This window comes from Mesoplodon densirostris, chromosome 20, assembly GCF_025265405.1.
Source record: "Mesoplodon densirostris isolate mMesDen1 chromosome 20, mMesDen1 primary haplotype, whole genome shotgun sequence".
Lineage (NCBI taxonomy): Eukaryota > Metazoa > Chordata > Mammalia > Artiodactyla > Ziphiidae > Mesoplodon > Mesoplodon densirostris.
In genome coordinates, this window is record NC_082680.1 from 32,839,064 (window position 1) to 32,860,850 (window position 21,787).

The 21,787-nt window shown below is 48.8% G+C and overlaps 2 protein-coding genes across 11 annotated transcripts in view; one reads left to right on the plus strand and one right to left on the minus strand.

The window, feature by feature from the left end:
- Positions 1-21,787, minus strand: part of SLC20A2 (solute carrier family 20 member 2) — a 108,134-nt gene that overhangs the window by 32,609 nt on the left and 53,738 nt on the right. For all 10 annotated transcript variants that reach the window (XM_060085742.1, XM_060085750.1, XM_060085749.1 and 7 more), the window contains 4 exons: positions 16,557-17,083; positions 10,774-10,914; positions 9,422-9,507; positions 6,639-6,735 (listed from right to left, as the gene is read on the minus strand). In XM_060085742.1, coding sequence (XP_059941725.1) covers positions 6,639-6,735; positions 9,422-9,507; positions 10,774-10,914; positions 16,557-16,845 — 613 coding nt within the window. In that variant the 5' untranslated portion in view covers positions 16,846-17,083. The remainder of the gene's footprint in view (positions 1-6,638; positions 6,736-9,421; positions 9,508-10,773; positions 10,915-16,556; positions 17,084-21,787) is intronic.
- On the plus strand, positions 17,442-19,050 carry LOC132481192 (uncharacterized). The gene is made up of 2 exons (XM_060085864.1): positions 17,442-17,498; positions 17,698-19,050. Exons 1-2 carry the CDS (start codon positions 17,442-17,444, stop codon positions 19,048-19,050), a joined length of 1,410 nt encoding a protein of 469 aa, XP_059941847.1.

The window sequence follows — 21,787 nt, forward strand, 5'->3', positions numbered from 1 at the left end:
CATGGCGCCTCCTGGGCCGTCTCCACGCTCTCTGCGGAGGTCACGTGAGTTCTGGAGGGTGTCAGGACCCACATCCGAAAGGGAGCAACTGAGGCCGGCTACACGACTGCTGATGCTTCTCTTAGACAATAAGCCACAATGTCACCCGACCCTTGAACCTTTACCATCACAACCACCTTCGCCATCGGTTTGTCCTGGGAAGTGGCCAAGAAGGTCCGAAGTCACCCTCTGAGCCACAAGAACTGGACGGGAGGTCAGGGGCTCCACACATCACTGAGGGTGGAAGGGGTGGGAGACAGACGATAAAACCAAGCGTGCGAAGCACAGCAAAGGAACCAGGAAAGCGGGGGCAGTCATCAGTGGGCAGTAAGAGGGGAGGGGCTTCCCTGGTGGTGCGGTGGTTGGGAGTCCGCCTGCCGATGCAGGGGACGTGGGTTCGTGCCCCGGTCTGGGAAGATCCCACATGCCGCGGAGCGGCTGGGCCCGTGAGCCATGGCCGCTGAGCCTGCGCTCTGCAACGGGAGAGGCCACAACAGTGAGAGGCCCGCGTACTGGAAAAAAAAAAAAAAGAGGAGAGAGGAACAGAACGGGGACAGGATTTGGGTCTTACCAAATTATTATACCAACTTAGTAAATTAACAGAGCATCAGAAGTGCACAGGATTAACGTACATACAAAACAGAAACAGACTCACAGGCACAGAAAACAAACTTATGGTTACAAAGGGGAAAGTTGGGGGGTAAATTAGCAGTTTGGGGATTAACAAATACACACTACAATATATAAATAAGGATCTACTGTATAGCACAGGGAACTATACTCAGTATTTTGAAATAAGCTATAAGGTTAAATCTTACAGTAAAAGAACCTGAAAAAGAATATGTGTGTGTGTGTGTGTGTGTGTGTGTGTGTGTGTGTAAAACTGACACCTGAAACTGTACACTTGAAAAAAAAAAGAGTGCACCAGCATTTACTTTTTTTTTTTTTTTTTTTTTTGCGGTACACGGGCCTCTCACTGTTGTGGCCTCTCCCGTTGCGGAGCACAGGCTCCGGACACGCAGGCTCAGCGGCCATGGCTCACGGGCCCAGCCGCTCCGCGGCATGTGGGATCTTCCCGGACCAGGGCACGAACCCATGTCCCCTGCATCGGCAGGCGGACTCCCAACCACTGCGCCACCAGGGAAGCCCAGCATTTACTTTTAAAGCCTGCATATAAGAAATGCAGACTGACAGTTACGGGACGCAGCTCTAAACTGTACTAAATACATAAAATCAACTTTCATGGATAAAAAAACAATTAAATGCAAAAGTCCAGCACGGAAAAGCCTTTGAATCAACGTACCTCCAGGGGAGAACTTTTTTTCTTCTGAAAATTCAAGGTTGACCTTTTCACAACAAAAGTTTTGACAAAAATACTTCGCACTGATCAGCCTTCCTGCGAGGATCTCAAATTGTTTTCCGGTCACAACGCGCCAGAGGGCACTGACGCCCGGCGCCATCACCCCGCGGAAGGCAAAGCAGGACTCGGCTTGAATTGCTCCGGTCCCCGCGGCCAAGAGCGGCTGCCAGGAGCCCACACTGGGCGCTCGCAAGCCCAGGCCTCACTCCAGCCCCTAAATGGCCTTTCATCTCAAGCTCTTTCATTTTCTGAACAGCAAAGATACGATGAATAGTGATTTAGCTCTAACCACAAGCATCCTTGCAACTCTCTCCCAGATCCCCCGAAGATCAGGATATCCAAGTGACATGGGGAAAAGCAGAGAACTTTTTAGAAACACAGTCTTCTGGAGTCATTATTACTTTGCTACATCTCTTGGTTTTCATATATAACCATCAATTTTAGAATCTAATAAAATAAATTAAGCTTCTATAAAACCAGTAAGGCTTTTTTAGCCCATAGTACTTCCCTTATACTACTCATCAGCCTCTCCTGCACCCTCTCTTCTCTCTCTCTCTCTCGGGTTTAATTTTATAAATAATAAATGGTTATAAAAATATCAGCCATAGATAATCATCAAGGACCTACTCTATAGCACAGGGAACTCTACTCAATACTCTGTAATAACATATATGGCAAAAGAATCTGAAAAAGGATATATATATATATATATATATATATATATATATATATATATGTATAACGGAATCACTTTGCTGTACACCTGAAGCTAGCATAGCATTGTAAATCAACTATACTTCAATACAAAATAAAAATTAAAAAAATGTCAGCTGTATAAAACCGTATCACGTACAAGTGTGAAAATCCCTCGTTGTCCGTCCTTCTTGACCCCACTTCCCAGAGTAACACTGTTAACTATTCGGTGTGTATCTTTTCAGGCACTTTCTAGACATACACATATGGTGCAGAGTGTTTGTGAGAATTTTTTTTCTTTTCCTTAAATTTAATAGATGTAAATCACACTGCATATATATTCTGTGCCTTTATTTCTCACATAACAATATATTATGGACATCTTTCCACAGTAACACCCACACACAGACACACGTCTGCCTCATTTGTAGAATCACTTTTTACTAGTCCTCCCTTCCCTGATAAGTGAAGTTTCTAGTTTTTGTTTTGTTTCAGATCAACACGTTCAAGCATTAGAGGACCTCCCTATGTGAAAGGAATCCTGGGGCAACTTTAAGAAAATGAAGCATTGTTTTGAAATTCAAAAATGCTATTTCCTAATTTGTCCTATAGTTGGGATTTTTCTTTTATGCATATGGTACCAGCTTTCTCAAACCAGGGTTCGTTTATAATAATTCCGAGAAGGAAGTGAGTTGAAATCACTCTGTTCTGAATCAAGCTCTCAGTGATCCTGGAGACGCTTCTCAGCCCAGGCCTTCCCCACCCAGGGCCCTGGGCTGGGAATCACTGCAGCTCCAACGCCCAGCTTCTCTACAGCCCGGAACATTCTCTACAGCTAACACGGAACACAGAGGTCCTCTGGGAACAAAGCTCCTTCTCCCAAGTCAGTGGGGACCTGAGGGGTGGCTGATGCTCTGGTTCCCTCGGGGGTGCTGGACCAGAAGAGCTGCCACTGAGGAGGAGGAGATGGAGGAGAAGGGGGAGGGGAGGGAGGCCAAGGGGGAGATGAGAGAGGAGAAGGGGGAGGGGGAGGGGAGGAGGAGGAGCTGGAGGATATGGAGGAGGGAGGGGAGGGGGGAGGAGGAGGAAGAGAAGATGGAACAGAAGGGGGAGGCAGCCCCATCTCAGGTGCAGACCACTCTGGGGAAGCCAGAAACCAGGCCTGGTTAAGTCTGAGAATTCATCTGCTAGTAAGGAGTGAGCAAAGGTTGCTAGCTAGAGCTTTAGAAGAGCACCCCTTACATGAGGACCGTGATAAGCCAGCAGCGTTTACGGTAAAAGGTTATGATAAAGAGGTGGTTAGGGCAGGGGTCCTCTAAATGCACACGCATCCGATCACCCAGGGTCTCCCTGGTAAACACAGACTGCTGGGCTGCATTTCTGGTTCATCGGGTCGAGGGCTGAGCCTGAGAATCTGCATTCTTGACCAGTGTCCATGTGATGCTGATGCTGCCGGTCTAGGGACCACACTTTGACTTAGAAAGCTTCGTTAGCTGATCTGCTCTGACGCCTCAAAGCCGTGTGCCATGAACCTCAGCGTTTGTTCTTTAAATGCTGAACAAAAAACAGGTCCTGTACAGCCAAAGGCTTTCCTTAAAAATAAACTTCAGGCTTCTATCTAACCCAACCCAAGTGAGTACTTTATTTTCCTCAAGTTATTTTTGCTGCTTGCAAATTATTTTTTAAAGGACAAAAATGCAAAGACAATTTTTTAAAGTGCAACTCAGTTTCTGAAGGATGACTTCTGAGAAAAGTCATGTCAAATGCAAAGTAAAACAAATCAAACTAGGCTCAAGATATAAACAACTTCAAAATAACTTAGGAGGAACAGAGGAAGTCAAACCAGAACCCTGTAACTCAACAGCCCACGGGTCCCCACTGAATTCACGTCCATCTAGAAAAATGCGACTTATCAGAATCTCTGAGAGTTGACACGGGGTAAGGTGAACGCTGCCACTCTTTTTTGTGAGCAAACTTTTCATTCTTTCTTTTTATCTCTGGGGCCTCTGTGTTGAATGGAAGCGTTCTAAGGAAGAAAAGGACTAGGAAGAATAAATTCCAACAGGCAGAAACGCAGGCAAATTCTGAAAGAGGCGGAGGACCGAGTCACTGGGGAAGTGATTCTTCCCAGCCCAACCCTATCCCCACCTATGACGCCACAGCCACAGATGACCATAGGATGGAATTAATGTCTAGTTTTAACCTTAGATGTTTACATAAAAATAGGATTTAGACTCACCTATTGAATATCCCATAAGCACTCCCCAGGAGCCAAGACATTAGCAAAGTCCTTTTCTGACTGAGTGTATTCTGATCATCATTAACAGGCACTAGATACTGCGTGTCTTAGCCCTGCCCCATCGTGTGTCAGAAGAACGTCCTATAACTGGGGCTCGGGACCAGGCTGCCCACTTAAAGTCTGCTTCTGCACCTGACTAGTTATATGACCTTGGGCACTCAGTCAGCATCACTGTGCCTGCTGCCCACCTGTCAGGGGGCGTTAGCAATATTACCAATTTCCCAGTGGAGTTCAGAGGACGCAAAGGATTAATTCCTGTAGAACTCAGCTCAGTAAAAGCGTTTATTTATTATTTATTTTTCACAACTTCTCTATGATGTATTTATATTACCCTTAGTTGCCTCATCCGTTATCTAGTTTCATTTTCTCTAGAATTTACTCTCTTAGTGATCTGATTCTTCTAGCAAATTTGCAATAAAACTGCAGCTAAAGATGAGAAAAAGAAAAAGAAGTGATGGAAAAAATAGGTAAGTATGGGAAAAGTCAAATTTTAATAAAAATCATACAGTTGTGGTCTCCTGACATTCAGACCGAGAACCAGGGAGCGAGAAGAATAGAGGCTAGAAAAAAAAATGCAGAAACAGAACTAAATGGTCGTCATTTACACCAGTTCCCACTTCCAGGACTCGCACCCCGGCCTTCATTTGTTTAATCTCTTAAATCACTAGCCCGGGAGGTGTCTGGCTATTGACGGCCGGTAGGCTTTTTGTTCCGTTACCCTGGGCTCTGAGAGCCTGCACAGAACCAAGAACACGGGCTCAGGTGGACAAGACATCTCTCTGCTACAGCTGACTTCCCACCTGGCGCTCCGGGACCCGCCCAGCACCACGTGGAAGCTTCGTGAGATTCACAGACTTGGGGTGGGTGAACTTCAACTTCATGGTACGCAACTGCTTTTTCTCTGCCTCTGTTGTTTTGTTATGGATCATGAAAACAGTCTGTGACAAACACACTTCATATTCCGTGAAGGATCAAGCCCGAAGGGCCGTCAGGCCACTGTCATCCGAGGCTAGGGTTTCATCTCCCTCCAGCTCACCATGACGTTCAGCCTGGTGCTTTTCAGATAACTTAGAGCCGCTGTGATGCCTCACGCTCCCTCCCTTCACCCAAAGTCTGAAAGCCCGGACCGCGAGCATTCAAGCTGTAAGAGCAGTGCTTTGAGCGCTGAGAAGATGCCAAAGTAGAAGGTTACACAGCGTTCAGAATCATTCACAAAGAGTGTGGTACACAAACATAGAATTAGGTATGGCTATACAACCCGAGAAAACCCGGCTGGAGAAATTAATAAGGATTTCCCCCATTTGGGAAGAGGGCGCTTTCAACTGTAATACGACACACCATTTAGCAGAAACTTTATCTTTTGAACAGAGAGAGGGAGGTTTTTATCAGATATGGCCCGTAACTGAATCTTAATCCTTAAAGGACACTTACAAGAAGGAAAACGACGCACACAAACATCTCTGCTGACTCTGGACATCCCACAGCAATGGACGTGTTCAGGATCTAGCTGTAAGAGGCACATCTCACAGAGGGGAATGGGGGACCCTCTCTACCAAGATACGCATGGAAATGGTGAGTGAGAACGGTTCACCACCTCCTCCGCACGGGAATGTTATGCAAATGACAGTACTGTACGTAAGTTCTTCTTTACCCACTGAAAACGTAAAAGAAAGGAACTTTTAACCCTGCTCCACCCCAAACCCCAAACCCTTGAAAAGAAAGAACAAAAGACATCGGAATGGGAAGAAAAGGAGCAATTCTGAAAAGAAAGTCATCACTGGTTCCAGTATCTGAAACGCAGAACCAGAACAGAAGGGCTCTAGTCCCTGGACTCACTGGTCTGACGAGTTCTGGGGGGGTTAGATGTTTGTGCTGTAGACCACGTGACAGCCCCGCCCCGGACTGTCCCGAGGTGGTGACCTACTGCTTATGCGAGCTCCCCCCTGCCTCCGGGGGCCCCCCCAACTCCGGGAGGCTCAGGCTGTCCGATCATGTTCTGTGACTCAGCACCGGGAATCGGAGGCAGAAGGCGGATTGCAGTTTTCTTTTTTTAACCTTTAGTCTGTTGCCTGTGTATTTCACACCTCTCTTGAGTATTTAGAACAAGTAAAGGCATCTCCTACTCTTTTCACTGCTCCGTAATGAGTAAGGATCCTGAGTAGTGCTTCTGACCGTTGGCCAACAAATCCACCACGGCTGCTGGACTCTGACACCACCTGCTGGCCGTGACCTTCCGAGGACTCTTACCTGGGGCTCCTGTGTACATGATGGAAAACACATTGATCGCGATGGTAGCGGCATAGAACACGGGAAGCGCCCGGAGGCCGTTGGGAACGGGGTCCTCCTGCGGGATAAGGAGATAAGGGGGCAGGTCAGGACTCCAGGGGCATCTGCAGGCAACACAGGCAAAATGACACAAGTCAGTTCTGGGAAAGCCCTGTCCCTGCCGCGGGCTGTGTGCACCTCCAGACCCAGGGCTGGCCTGGGCTGACCCTCCTCCTACACGAGTGCTGTGGCAAAGGGCCCACGATGGTGACCAGCAGACACGTTAATGTGCTGGGATCACATGAGGTGGTGGCAGATGTGGGGACAGAGAAGGGCTGTTGGTGAGGCCAGCTTCTGGGACTAAAGCCCTGACCCGGAGCACTCACTATTCTAGCTACATTGACATTGGCCCCAGAATCCACTTGCAACAAATATTTTGAGGCCTGACCCTCTGAGGATGCCCTGAGAAAGTCAAATGACTTCAGCACCACGGCATTACTACTAGATTTTATGGTACTCCGTGACACGATCCGGGTTTGCTGTGTTGAAATATATAAAGCAAGGAAATACAGGACCACGTGCTATGACTTTCAGAATCCTTTCACGAGGTGGAGCATTTCACCTTCAACTATTAAAAAGTGAAAAGAACTGTGGGTTCCTTGTCTAAGAAAACATTTTTTTACAACCTTGGGCTTCTGGTACAACACTTCCGAAATCTAATATTTCAGCGAGAACAGTACTGCACGTGTTTTAGGCAAAGTCACACCTGGGAGAATATTCGAAATTTAGAGTTTACAGAGGAAAAGTACAGAGTTTGAGGGTTTAGATCTACAGAGGATTTTGAAGCAAAAATATGAACCGGAACTCCCTGACGCAAAACTGGCATGTAGGTGATGCTTAAATAATTCAAACATGGGCTAATTTCTGATGACCATGTAAGACACTCTTGTACATTGGTATGAGTCTGTGACCCCACCCATGATAAAAGGAAAATTAGGTCTAAGCCTTGATGTGAGCTACAGAAGTCAGGATCAGTAGACTATCTCACAGGTTCCTACTGTCAAGTGCAAACGTGTGCAAATCAAGTACATTTGCAGAACTGTAAACTCATCAAGAACCCCGCCTGCAGTGTCTCAAGCGGCCACCAACCCTTGTCAGGAGGCCTGAGGTGAATGGAAGTGAGATGTCAGGAAAGGAAGAGCTGGGGTGGAAGGTGATTCAGCCGCACGGGAGTCCCAGCCACAGTCACAGGCAGGGCAGGTACAAAGGGATGGGCAGGAGCCTGGGATGAGGCACGTCCCCTGCCGATCTGCCGTGGACCCGGGACAGGAACCCAGGCTGAACTGAAAACGAAACGCTGAGCTGCTCACATGCCACTGCCTCCGCTTCCAAAATGCTGTTTTCTGGGGGACGACGGCTGCTACAGAAAGACTCCCAGCCAGTAACTTCTCAAGGCGTAAAGTCTTCAGTTTGCGTGTTGTAACTGAATCACCTTAAGTTTTCTCAAATAACCTATTCTTAAAACGCAAATGGCAGCTGTCTCATTGAGACCCATCTCCGTTCCTCCTCCTGTCTCAATCCCTCCCTCCCTCCTTCCTTTCCTTCCTTCCCTGCACCCATCACCTGCCCCCATCCAGGCAGCCATCCCTCTCTCTTAACAGATGTTCAACCGGCGTCTCTGAAGGGCTAAGCAGCGCTGGGCGCCGTCTACACGTGCGAAGAGACGGTCCCGGTTTCTACTCTCACAGACCTTACGGTCAAATAGCGAACAGGGGGCCAAGCAGGAGATAAATCGCTGCACAACGACACGAGTGCAATGATAAGAAGGCAGTGAGCGTGTGGGGATACAGAGGGAGGTCCCCAAGCGGAGGCTGGGGCAGGAGCACCTGGGAAGTGACTCCTGGCGGGGGGCAGATGACGGGGGTGCAGGGGGGGCAAGAGTGGGTGGCACCTTCCAAGATGTTACTGGGTCCTAGGACAGCTGGACCCCGGAGAAGGGCTGGTAAGTTTGTGATCATCCAAGAGACTGAGCCCCGCCTAGAAGAAGAGCTGTGTCTTCAAGCAAGGAGATGGCTGAAGGCAGGCATATCCCTATGTGCTTGCGTGTGCTGAGCAGCCAAAGGCAAGCAGCAGGGCTTATGAAACGCTGCAACAACCCCTTGACAGGCAAATCAAAACGTAACCAAGGTTTTTTTTTTGTTTCCTGCCGAGAATACTGATCTCAGTAAGCTTCCATTTTCATCTCATTTTATTTTTGATAAAAATGTACCCACACCACCACCACCCTGCCCCCGTAGGTGTTATTTCCTTCTTTTTATCCTATCCTCAAGGATAGGAAGAAAACCAGTGTCTGAAGCTTCCTTTCTCCATTAAAAAACAGAAAACACCTTACATTTGGGTAAAGAAATTCTCCAGCTGTTTTTAGTGCTAGTTAATTTCAAAATTGTAACACTATCTTTCTCTATTCTGTTTACTGTTCACAAAATAATTACCTTTCCTTTTTTGAGGTGTGAGCACAGTGCCCAAGAATGCTGACCAATGAACTAAGTCATATGGCAGGACACCTCATGTCCAGTGCTGGTTCTGGGGGAGCCCCTGGGTACTCTATCCACCTCTTCCCGCCTACTTTAGAATAATGTCTAATTCCAACTTCAGGGGGCTGTGCCTTAACAATTATTCCTCTGACCCCTCTCACTATTAATTTCTATTGAGTGGAACCAAAACTAGGTCTAAAACTTAATTAAAAAAATAATAGCCTCACTTACCTTTTTTAAGATGAACATTCTGATCAGTACAAACAGCACGCCAGACATGAAACCAGACAACAGCGGAGATATAAACCAAGAAGCAACTGAATAATTAAAAGAAAATCTAATGAATGTTAAAATTCTACATAACTCAGGTCCTATTTATATAATACAGTGATACCAACATATAGCACATACATTAGTAAACATTCCTGGAATTGTTCACCTTGACTCAGAACCCAACAAACCCACTGCCTTGGCAGACTGACCTCCACACGGGGGTCACCATCCTCACACACAGACCCCAGGCCATGGCACACACACCACCTCCCAGCTCCGGCCTCTGACGATGGTTCCTTTGATTCCCACTGAGCCCCTTCTGCCTGACCTTCATGCAGCCCCGTCCTGTGCCAGCTGTAAGGGCCACTGAAAAGGGGACCACCTTCCCTTTCAATTTCCAAGGCCAGCCTGGCACTGTCACCCCATAGCCTCTGGCTGCACACTGGAAACATCTGCAGAGTTTTCAAAAACTAGTTACATTCTGGGTCCACCCACAGAATTCTGATTTAAAAGGTTTGGAATGGGGTCTGGGCACTGATATCTTTAAATTGCTCTCCCAGGTAATTTGAAAGTGCAGCCAGAATCAAGCACCACTGTTCTAGAAGCCTGGGACCTCGGATGAGTTTCCTGGGATGTCAGGTGAGTTTCCTGGGGTCAGCAGAGTTCCCTGGCAATCTGTGTCCTGCTTGCAGTTCAGGGATCCGCTTATCCTAGGGCTCCTAAGGCCACTATGATTTGTAAAAGGTTGGAGATGGGTGAGAGAGAGTGTTTTTCACAATGGGCGTGTTGGTACTTATGGGGCTGAAAGGACTTCCCCCTCACTGAAAAAGTCAGACCCAGGAAGCAGGTTGTCAAACCTCTCCTAACAGTCCCCACTGGGCAGCCCACATCCCAGAAGGAGCACCAGGCAGACTGGGCGTCTCCTGGATGCAGTGGGGCAAGTAGCGCTCGGCTCACTTCCACGCTTCCCCATCACCAGGAACTCTGACTCCTGGACCAGGGCCCAGTTTTTCTCTGCCTGCACACTGATTTCAACCAGATAAATTTCTTAACCCCGGGGAACAAGAGATACTTATTTTCAAAGCTGGATGACAATGTAGCATTTGAAAAGAGCATCTGGAGTTAAAAACTGCCTAACAGTTCACAATCTCTGCTAACAGAAATTTTAAGGGAAAACGTTCATAGACCTATCCATATAGGTCTTCTAAATGTTAACATTTAAAGAAAAAAGTATAATGGTGACTTTTAATAACACTTACTCTAGAAAATGTAAAGTTTCCTGCTTATAAGTGAAAGAAAATGGCATTTACCAATCTTGACCAGCTCCATCCACTGCACACCTTTTGTACCAATTGCTACGAGGGAGAATCCAATGGTGGCCCCAACAATGCAGTGAGTCCCCGAGATCGGGAGCCTCAGAAAGGATGCAATGAGCTGCCAGACGGCGGAGCCTGCGGGTTGAAGATAAAAAACAAAGACAGAAAAAAGCCAGATATACAGCAGGGTGTCTCAAACAGCCATAGAAGGAAGAAACCCAAATTACCTTCTCCTTCCCAATGCCTCCCTGGGGTTAATTGTCTCTGGATTGTTTCTTTCTTTCTTTTTTTTTTTTTTTTTTGTAATTTGATATCTTTGTTTCTTAAAAATAATATAGCATTTTTTTACAACTTTATTGGAGTATAATTGCTTCACAATGGTGTGTTAGTTTCTGCTTTATAACAAAGTGAATCAGTTATACATATACATATGTTCCGATATCTCTTCCCTCTTGTGTCTCCCTCCCTCCCACCCTCCCTATCCCATCCCTCTAGGTGGTCACAAAGCACCGAGCTGATCTCCCTGTGCTATGCGGCTGCTTCCCACTAGCTATCTACCTTACGTTTGGTAGTGTATATATGTCCATGCCACTCTCTCACTTTGTCACAGCTTACCCTTCCCCCTCCCCATATCCTCAAGTCCATTCTCTAGTAGGTCTGTGTCTTTATTCCTGTTTTACCCCTGGGTTCTTCATGACATTTTTCCCCCTTAAATTCCACATATATGTGTTAGCATACGGTATTTGTCTTTCTCTTTCTGACTTACTTCACTCTGTATGACAGACTCTAGGTCTATCCACCTCACTACAAATAGCTCAATTTCGTTTCTTTTTATGACTGAGTAATATTCCATTGTATATATGTGCCACATCTTCTTGTTTCTTTACAAAGCCCCGAGAGAAACCACTCAAATAACTTTAGCCAAAGGAACATTCTTCAACACTGAAGGGATAATGCTGACTTATTCAAAGGAAAGTATTTGAAAGTATTTAAAGAAAAGCCCCGTGATGTCAGTTCCTAGTTGCCTTTGTCACGGTCAAGCAAGGGTGCTGGTGATGAGGTGAGTTCTGATGTGAAGTGTGGCCAGGACCAAGCAGGAGGCTGAGGACTAATGAACACGGAGAAACAGGAAAGGCTGCGTATTGGAAAAGATTCTGCTGTAGTTACGCTGTTCGGTCACATCAAGAGGAGGCTAGATACTGCCTATGTATAGTAGTCGGTACAAGAGAGAGTATAAAATACAAACATCAAGTCACGATGCTGTACACCTGAAGCCAATATAACGTCACGTCGAATATACCTCAATAAAAACAAAGAGCGAGTGTGTGTAATCCCACGTTACTTTTCGCAGTTCTGCCTCTCCTGTGAGAAGTAGCTATGATATTTAACCCCACGCTGGGCATCTACTCTCTGTGCCTGCCCGGGCGGCTGGGCCTTTTTTGGCCCGCTCCCTCCAGGCCTTCTAATTCTCAGGAATTAAGAGGATCCCTGGGTTCGGGCTTTGTGTCCTTTTACCTCGATTTCGCCACCCTTCTCTAGGCTTCGTGTTCTTCCAGGCTACAGTTCACTTCAGATATTTTCATAAGCAGATCAAGTTTTGCAAGGAGTATTAAAAGCATCGGCTGGGGAGAGGTCACTTTCGGAAACAGCTGTTGAAAAGCTCACACAGGGCTGCAGGGGACAAAGGGCCTGGCTGATAAGCAGGGCACGGCATTAATCCCAAGTGTTAACTCTGGAAATCTGGCTGCTTGGTAGCAGCAGCTTTAAACAGACCCCTGGCATTTTCTCCAAAAACACCTGCGTCACGGAGGCTCGTGAGAGGTCGTGCGGGTCCCCATTCGCGGAGCAAGCCTGACAGCTGCTCTGGGAGTGCCAGGCAGGCTGACCTTTGTGTCGCAGCGGGCCGTGACCCCGAACCTACCCCCTGAAACGTGTGCTGGGAGGAGGAGGGCCAGCCTTGGGCTGCCAAACCAGTGACAGGCTTGATGGCAGCAGCCAGGCTCCCCCGCGGGCAGTCCTGCAAGCCCGGACATCTAAGCCCTGGGCTCCTCAGGGACTAGTTGTTTTAAAAATAAAGCTGGACTCTGGAGCGCGTTTCACACCACAGAACCAGAACTTAAAAAGCAAATATTCTTACAAAAAGTAAAATAGTGATGTTAAGAGAATGGGATAAACTCACTCACGTGAATTCAGACCATGAGGTTTTCAATCCTGAAAGCCACTCTCTCTGGCTGACTTTATAACAGGAGGGTTTGTAAGGAAAGGTAGGGGGACGGGGCTGCCTGAGAGAGGGAGGAAGGGGGCGGTGGGCACTGGGGAGCAGGGGACAGAGGGGAGGACGGGGCCTTGCAAGGCGAGAGTGGGCTGGAGGCCCTCCTTGACCTGGGGAATTCCTGGAGGTGAATGGGATTAACGTTAAGAAAAAGAGGGAAAAAGAGAGAGTTTCACCTAAGATAATGATGTCCTGCAACGAAGGAGGAGATTAAGCCCAGGATGAGGCTGCCAGACAAAACCTGGGCAAAGTGGAAGTTAAAATGGGTGTCTGAGGCCACGGGCTCCTGGAGGATGAAAGAATGGCAGAGAAGGTACAGGTCACGCGGAGGCAAAGAAGACTCAGCACTTCCTAGGGTGCTTCCAGGAGAGGGCTCGGTCGTGCTGTTGTGGGTATTCCCACGAAAAGATGGCGCGTTCTGAATTCTCAGTGGATTTGGGGAGCCATGGGCGGTTTCATACTAAGCGGATCGACTGTTGCTTTAGGGCTGAGCTAGAGTCCCCGGAGATGCCTTGTTCAGGGAGTGTGGCTGGCATGAACAATTTCTCCTACCCAATCAACTTAACAGCTTCTATCACAACGTTACCAGCAAGCACAGAGACCCATGGGCTTGGGGTGGCGATTATAAAGAGAAAAGAGAAAAAAAAAAATAAAGAGACAGGGAGAAAAGGGACAAAGAAAGGGATGTTGACTTTGAAAGAGGAAGATTGGGAGAACTCAGGCATCTGAACAGAATCATCTTGGTTTGGGCCAATCATGATTATACCACCATCTTAAAATTCCCCAGTTCCCATGTACAAGGAACCCAGTTTTAAAAGTCTAGGTAACTCTCACCAATTCCCAACAAAATAGGCTTTGAGATTCTTCTAACCACACACCAAAAAAAAAAAAAAAAAAAAAGACACCAAAGCAAACAAAATCAAGTTATTCAAGCAAAACCCCCAAATGCTTTGGTTGACCTAAATTCTAGTGGAGGTAAGTATCCTTCATTCTTTGAGTGTAGAGACCAGGGCCAGGGGTGGGAAAACCCCAAAACTGGACAACTTATGCTGTCTACACAGCAAGTTAGTGGTGATGTGGAGCTCAGCCCACAGGCCTTCCGTCCACCCAGGGTCCTGGGGCAGCCTCACAAACAAACCTCCTCAGTAAGCACCACCACTCCCCAAAGGGCTCATCCAACGCAAGAAGGAACCTCTGTTAAGATTGAACTTCATCACTGTATAGCACAGGGAACTCTACTCAATACTCTGTGATGACCTATATGGGAAAGAATCTATAAAAAGAGCCGATACATGTATATGTATAACTGACTCACTTTACTGTACACCTGAAGCTAACACAATATTGTAAATCAACTACACTCCAATTATAAAATTTAAAAAAAAAGACTGAATTTCATCAGTGTTTTTCTTTATTTCTCTTCTACTTTCAATATATCTTGTCCGCATCATACCGACTGGCAAAATCTTAATTTCCACTTGATATGATTACGTCTTAGATATTGATCATGACAACTGAGGGTGAATTTGACAAACAACTGTCAAACTGTCAGGGAAATGTCAGTTATACCGGACTGTGATGAGACGTACATGTTCAGTGAAGGTGAACAATTCAATCGTTACAGTAGCTGTTGTAGTAAATGATTTTTAATTCTTAAAAATAATGATGGGGGCTTCCCTGGTGGCACAGTGGTTGAGAGTCCGCCTGCCGATGCAGGGGACGCGGGTTCATGCCCCGGTCTGGGAGGATCCCACATGCCGCGGAGTGGCTGGGCCCATGGGCCATAGCCACTGAGCCTGCGCGTCCGGAGCTTGTGCTCCACAACGGGAAAGGCCACAACAGTGAGAGGCCCGCGTACCGTAAAAAAAAAAAAAAAAAAAAAAAAAATGACGAATTAAAGTAATCACGAGCCTTACATCTTTCAAACAACATGTGCAGCTGACAAAGAGGAACTCCTCAGCACATATGACCTGCTTACTGTGCTTTAGTAGTATTTAATCCCTTACTGAGGACATCCATCTTCCAATCAAAGGCCTCAACAACTCTACTTCTCCAACTAACCCACTGTAACGAAAAGATGATGGTCCATCTTCAACCTGGCAAATGACCTGCACATTCTGGGGGCTTAAGAAGTGCTGGTGGTGGCAAACCCCTGGGGATCCGTGGGATGTAGCCGTGTTCTTGGTCCACCAGCATCCGGCCTCCCGGTTCAGGGCTCTCCCCACAAAAGCACGTGCCCTGTTGAAAGCAGAAGGTGGCAGGACTCCCCTCTCCCCCCCTCCCCCACTACCCGTGTAGACACGCCATCTGCTGTGCATCACTTCGACCTAGAGGCAAGCACAGGAGGAGCTTGCCGGCGGCACCTAAGGCCCTGCTGCCCGAATCTTCCAGCTCAGCAAGGGCAGCGCCCACGGTGCTGCCAGTGTGGAGTCACCTCAGGTAGGGGAGGAACCACACGCCCGACACCACCAGTAAAAGGTCCTACTGCAAACAGGTGACATACAAGTGATCTTCCGGTGGAAAACAGAACAAGCGTACTAGGGTTTCTCTGGTGGCGCAGTGGTTGAGAGTCCGCCTGCCGATGCAGGGGACACGGGTTCGTGCCCCGGTCTGGGAGGATCCCACATGCCGCGGAGCAGCTAGGCCCGTGAGCCATGGCCGCTGAGCCTGCGCGTCCAGAGCCTGTGCTCCGCAACGGGAGAGGCCACAACAGTGAGAGGCCCACGTACCACAAAAAAAAAACAAAAAAAACCCACAAGCATACTAGATGGAGCTCCCAGGGGTGGAATCAGAAAATCCAAACAAACACTAACAAAAGGAACACAAATGACAGAGAAGACCAGAATTTCTTGAAAACACAGTCACTTAAGAGTCAATTGGCAACTGATCTAAAACTTCAACGGAGAATACAGAAGTTAAGCTAATAAATACTGGTTTTGGGCAACCAAGTTTTCGAAACATTACTTCCTAACTGATGAAAAATCTATGAAAAAATAGAAATGAACCTTCAAGGTTTATAAATAAACCTAAGTAAACCTCTCAAACACATTCACTTAGACGTGCTCTTTCTTTAATAACTTTTAAACAGCTTTAAAATGACAAAGAGCTATGCTACAAATATCTTTTTCTGGACTTTATGAAAAGCGCCGACTTAGCCAAAATCTATTTGAACAAGCAAGTCTGCCATACATTCAAGGAAAGAAATGGTTGCTTGATATTTGAACACTGACCAAAATCATAACTGAATTAAAACACAGAGAGCACAAATAAGATATAGTAAATGAGAAATCTGAAAAAGTATACATACATATACATATGGCTGAATCACTTTGCTGTACACCTGAAACTAATGCAACATTGTAAATCAACTGGACTTCAATTAAAAAAAAAAGAACCATCAAACCAGTTTTTGAAAAGTTAAAACAAAAATCTCATTTATGGATATGACAAATGAGAAATGGGTCAGTGGACACATTCCCACGGGTGGAAAGACGAGGCTACTTACCGACCATGGCACTGACCTCCCCGGCCATGAGTGTCTGCACGGTGTGGTTGTACAGGTTCACGTCAATGATGCCTTTCCGGATGGTCTCTCCGACTTTGGCCCCCAGTAACACCGAGCCGGTGGTTTCAAAGATTGAAGCCAGGATGCAAGCCTGCCTCAAGGTCACCACACCCGAGCCCACAGCGGTACCAAACGAATTGGCAACATCATTGGCACCCACGGAAAACGCCAAGATAAAAGCTATGAAAAAACCCAAGATGACCATCCACAGATACTCATCTGTGGCCATTTTGGAAAGGGAGCTCTGGGTACTTTTCTTTTGCAGAAGTATTTGAAAGCCACCGAGCTTGAGGTTCAAACGTCGTCAGGCCGAGAGTTCTCATCAACAATGAGCCTGCTCTGGAAAGTGCCGGATGATGTTGGAGCTGCACAAACTGCTAGCTGCTGGTTTTCAAACTACTGTCAGGACAGTTCATTGGGTTGTGTTCAGTCAGCGGTAAAACACATTCCATATTTTCCTTTCCAGTCTGGTAACAGGAAGAAGACAAAAGAGATCAATTACCCTGAGGAACCGGTGACAACAGTTTGTTCTTTCAGAAAGAAATGTTTGGAAACTGCTGACAGGATCTCACGCTGGCATGTGGCAGATCTGACCAAGGAAGATTATCATCAGGCTAACTGCCCAGCCCACCCCCAGAAAAGCTGATTCTAGAACCTTCCAGGGTGGAGCTGCTTTATGATCACAGACTGATAGGAAGTCTTAATAGGATACATTTTTATGCACTTTGAAAAATATATGTGGTCTTTACTTTAGAAAGAAAAAATTGCCTTGGATGAGCACAAGATAAGGAAACGAGAAATTCAGAGTTACTGAGTTTTTCAAATATGTGGATCGTGCCTAATTTCTTGGAGCAGGGTGACCCAATGTGGCTCTGTGACACTGTGAGGTGTGGCAACTCTCTACCTGACCATTTGCACACCCTGAGCTCAGCAGGCCCCGGTCAGACATGAAGTGACTCTTTCAAAAGGTGACAGGGTGGGAACTGAAGGGGCTCCCGGGGACAGGGAAGCTGGAGTGAAGCCACCCTGTCAGAGCAAGAAGCAGATCAGGTCACTTCGCCCTGCTTCCCACCTCGCTCAGGGAACAGCCAGAGGCCTGACCACGGCCTGGGAGGCCCTCCCAGATCTCCGTGGGGCTCCCCCACCAGATCTCCTCGGGGCTCCCCACCAGATCTCCTCGGGCCCCCCCACCAGATCTCCTCGGGGGTCCCCCACCAGATCTCCTCGGGGCTCCCCAACCACATCTCCTTGGGGGCCCCCCACCAGATCTCCTCGGGGCTCCCCACCAGATCTCCTCAGGGCTCCCCCTGCAGATCTCCTCGGGGCTCCCCACCAGATCTCCTTGGGCCCCCCACCAGATCTCCTCGGGGCTCCCCACCAGATCTCCTCGGGCCCCCCCCACCAGATCTCCTCAGGGCTCCCCCCACAGATCTCCTCGGGGCTCCCCACCAGATCTCCTCGGGCCCCCTACCAGATCTCCTCAGGGCTCCCCACCAGGTCTCCTCGGGCCCCCCCACCAGATCTCCTCAGGCCCCCCACCAGATCTCCTCAGGGCTCCCCACCAGGTCTCCTCGGGCCCCCCCCACCAGATCTCCTCAGGCCCCCCCACCAGATCTCCTCAGGGCTCCCCACCAGATCTCGGGGCTCCCCACCAGATCTCCTCAGGGCTCCCCACCAGGTCTCCTCGGGCCCCCCCACCAGATCTTCTCGGGGGTCCCCCACCAGATCTCCTCGGGGCTCCCCAACCACATCTCCTTGGGGGTCCCTCAACAGATCTCCTCGGGCCCCCCCACCAGATCTCCTCGGGGCCCCCCACCAGATCTCCTCAGGGCTCCCCCCGCAGATCTCCTCGGGGCTCCCCACCAGATCTCCTCGGCCCCCCCCACCAGATCTCACCCCCCCACCAGATCTCCTCGGGCCCCCCCACCAGATCTCCTCAGGGCTCCCCACCAGATCTCCTCAGGCCCCCCCACCAGATCTCCTCGGGGCTCCCCACCAGATCTCCTCAGGGCTCCCCACCAGGTCTCCTTGGGCTCCCCCCCAGATCTCCTTGGGCTCCTCCCCCACCAGATCTCCTCGGGCCTCCCCACCAGATCTCCTCAGGGCCCCCCCACCAGATCTCCTCGGGCCCCCCCACCAGATCTCCTCAGGCCCCCCACCAGATCTCCTCAGGGATCCCCCCCAGATCTCCTCGGGCCCCCCCACCAGATCTCCTCGGGCTCCCCCCCAGATCTCCTTGGGCTCCTCCCCCACCAGATCTCCTAGGGCCCCCCCACCAGATCTCCTCGGGCTCCCCGCCCGACCTCCTCATGCCTCCCCCCCAACCCTGCCCGGGCTCACTGACCTCAGCTCCTGCCCACCCCCACCCTCACTGTCTCGCTCACCTCAGGGCCTTTGTACCTTCTGGTCCCTCTGCCAGAAACAGCCTGTCTGATGGCTGCACAGCTCGTCGCCTGCTCCAAGTCCCTCTCCACCCAGATGTCACCAGAGCAGCCCCCCCTGACCCTGTCAAGGAGCACCCCCCATGCCCTTACCCCTCTCTCTCACCCGGCCTTTTTTCTTTTCTACCGACCACCTCATTCATTCACTCACTCACTCACTCACTCCTGTCTGGCCCCTCACGGGACGCAAGGACTTTGCTGTGTCTCCAGCACACAGACTAGCGCCTGGCACGGGGTAAGCCCTAATCAAGCTGTTGAACAAGTGAAGAAAGAAGCTGTTAAACAAATGAAATAACTCTTGCATAGGCTTCCTCCTGGGATGAAGATGTGACATCACAAAATTAATGCATATATGAAGTAAACATGTCACTAAAAGCCTCAGACCGGTGGTGTTCTATTATTATATAGTCAAAGTACCACATCTGTGTAGTTCCTTTGAGTGGTTCTAGGCATCGGGAATGGTGCCCATAAATGCTAACTGAACTGAATAAAATAGGCTCATACACCACGTCATACACAATATGATCAATCAACATTAAGGTTATTTAGAGGGAAAAAAGCAGGACATAAAATTTATGTACCTGTGATTGTGGCAATGTTAAAAGGCATATAAAAGACCAAAAGGTAATCACTAAAATGGTAACAGTGGTTGAGTTTAAGAAGCAGTGTCAGAGATAATTTTTTCCTTTCCTCCAAAAACTGTATACCATGGTGACGTGCTTTTCAAATTAAAATAATACATAAAAAACAAATCAATAGGGCCTCCCTGGTGGCGCAGTGGTTGAGAGTCCGCCTGCCGATGCAGGGGATATGGGTTCGTGCCCCGGTCTGGGAGGATCCCACATGCCGCGGAGCGGCTGGGCCCGTGAGCCAGGGCCGCTGAGCCTGCGCGTCCGGAGCCTGTGCTCCGCAACGGGAGAGGCCACAACAGTGAGAGGCCCGCGTACCGCAAAAAAAAAAAAAAAAAAAAAAAAAAAAAAAAAAAACAAATCAATAAACATATATTGAGAACCATCTTTTTAAAAAATATAATTCACTAAAATGTGGTGAGTACGCGTGCTGGGAGGGCAGGGTAGGCAATGCTACAAGGCACACGATGAAATAAAAACTGCGCCCTGACCACCTTCGCATTTTCTAAGCTTTGTAGTCCATGCAATTCTGGAGATTTTGGGTCCAACGGAGACACGGGAAAAACCACTCTAAAGGCAAGAGACAACGTTCTATAAATGAAAATACAAAATTAAACCATTCTGGACCAATATTATCTATCTTAAAATATAAAAGAATTCTAGATGAAAGCTCATCTGTCAGGGTAGGTGGCCCAGAGAGCCAACAAGGACAATGCTCAAGAGATATTTACTGCATGCCCCCGTGTGCCCGTCACGAGGACGCTGAGTGATGACGGACAGGGTCCTGCACGTGCGGAGCTCCCGTCCAGGGAGGGAAGCACACGCTCATCGACAAACACACGTCAGACCATCAGCTGCAGCCGATGCTATGGAGGCAGGAGGCTCTTGCTGTACGTGCAGCATCCTGAGCCCACGAATGGGGGCAAGTCCTGGTCTGCGTGGGCAGGAGAGGGTCCCCTGCCATCTGAGGATGGGGGGTCAACCTGCGACTGGGGTAGACGTTCCAGGCGGTTCCCAGCTGGGAAGGAGCGGGATGAGGGGAGGGGACCGGTGGCAGCCAGGGTGAGAGGACCCACGATGGAAGCTGAGCTGGACCATATTAAAGACTGTGGTCACCGCCTAACAACAAGGGGCGCTGAAAGGGAGCTGACGTGCTCAGACCCTCCTTCTGGGAGGCCCCCTGGCCACAGTGGGAAGCGGGGACAGGATGGAGGCCGGGGTGGACGTGGGGAGACTGCCTACGAGACCCCTGCTCGGCGCAGACGGGGTGTCCTGGGCCCAGGGCAGGGGTGGTGACGGGGAAGAGAAGTGATGTAAAGAAGCCAACCATGGCGTTGGCTTGTCAACAGCGGTGGAGAGAGGAGAGCTGGCGCCTACCTGTGGAGCTGGGCTGAAAAGTCACTGAGCGGGGTGTGTTCTCCCTTCTGCACTGTACTTGGTTTTGTGTGTCGGTGGCAGGATGGTGTCTGAGCACAGCTCGTGGCTGGACATGGCATACACAGGGGTGAAGGCAGCTCAGCAGCGATGCCCTCAGCCCAGATTTGCTTGGAGTGAGGCTTTTCATTGTCTTTATGGTCCCCCTGGCACCATTTCAGAGCAGGGATTCCCTCTCCTACTTAGATGACCTTAGATAACTTGTCTCCACAACTGTGTCTATGTTTTCTCCTCCACACTCAAACCCTCAGCCAACCAGCTTAAGTCCAAAAGCAGCTGGTTGAGGAGAAATGCTTGCCCCTTTTCTGAGACCAGATGATTTCTATCTTGCATATTTAACTGGCCAGCTTCTTATTGCAAGTACCAACACCCTGACTTTCTCCATTGATTTTTATCAAATGTGAGCAAAATACAGAGCTTAAATAACCACACAATCTGCTCTATGGAAAAAGATAGCAACGCCACTGAAACCGAGCCCTTGGCGGGCCAGAGGACCACTGTGCAGGAGGCCACAGTGGGAGTTTGCCAAGAACATGGCCCAAATTCAGAGCGGCTGAGGCCCGACCAGGATGCCATCGGGGAGTGCTGGTGTCTGAAAGTAGGATTTTGAAGGGAGGTGATCACATCAGTGGGGAAATCTGACTTATTCAATAAATGATGCTGGGAC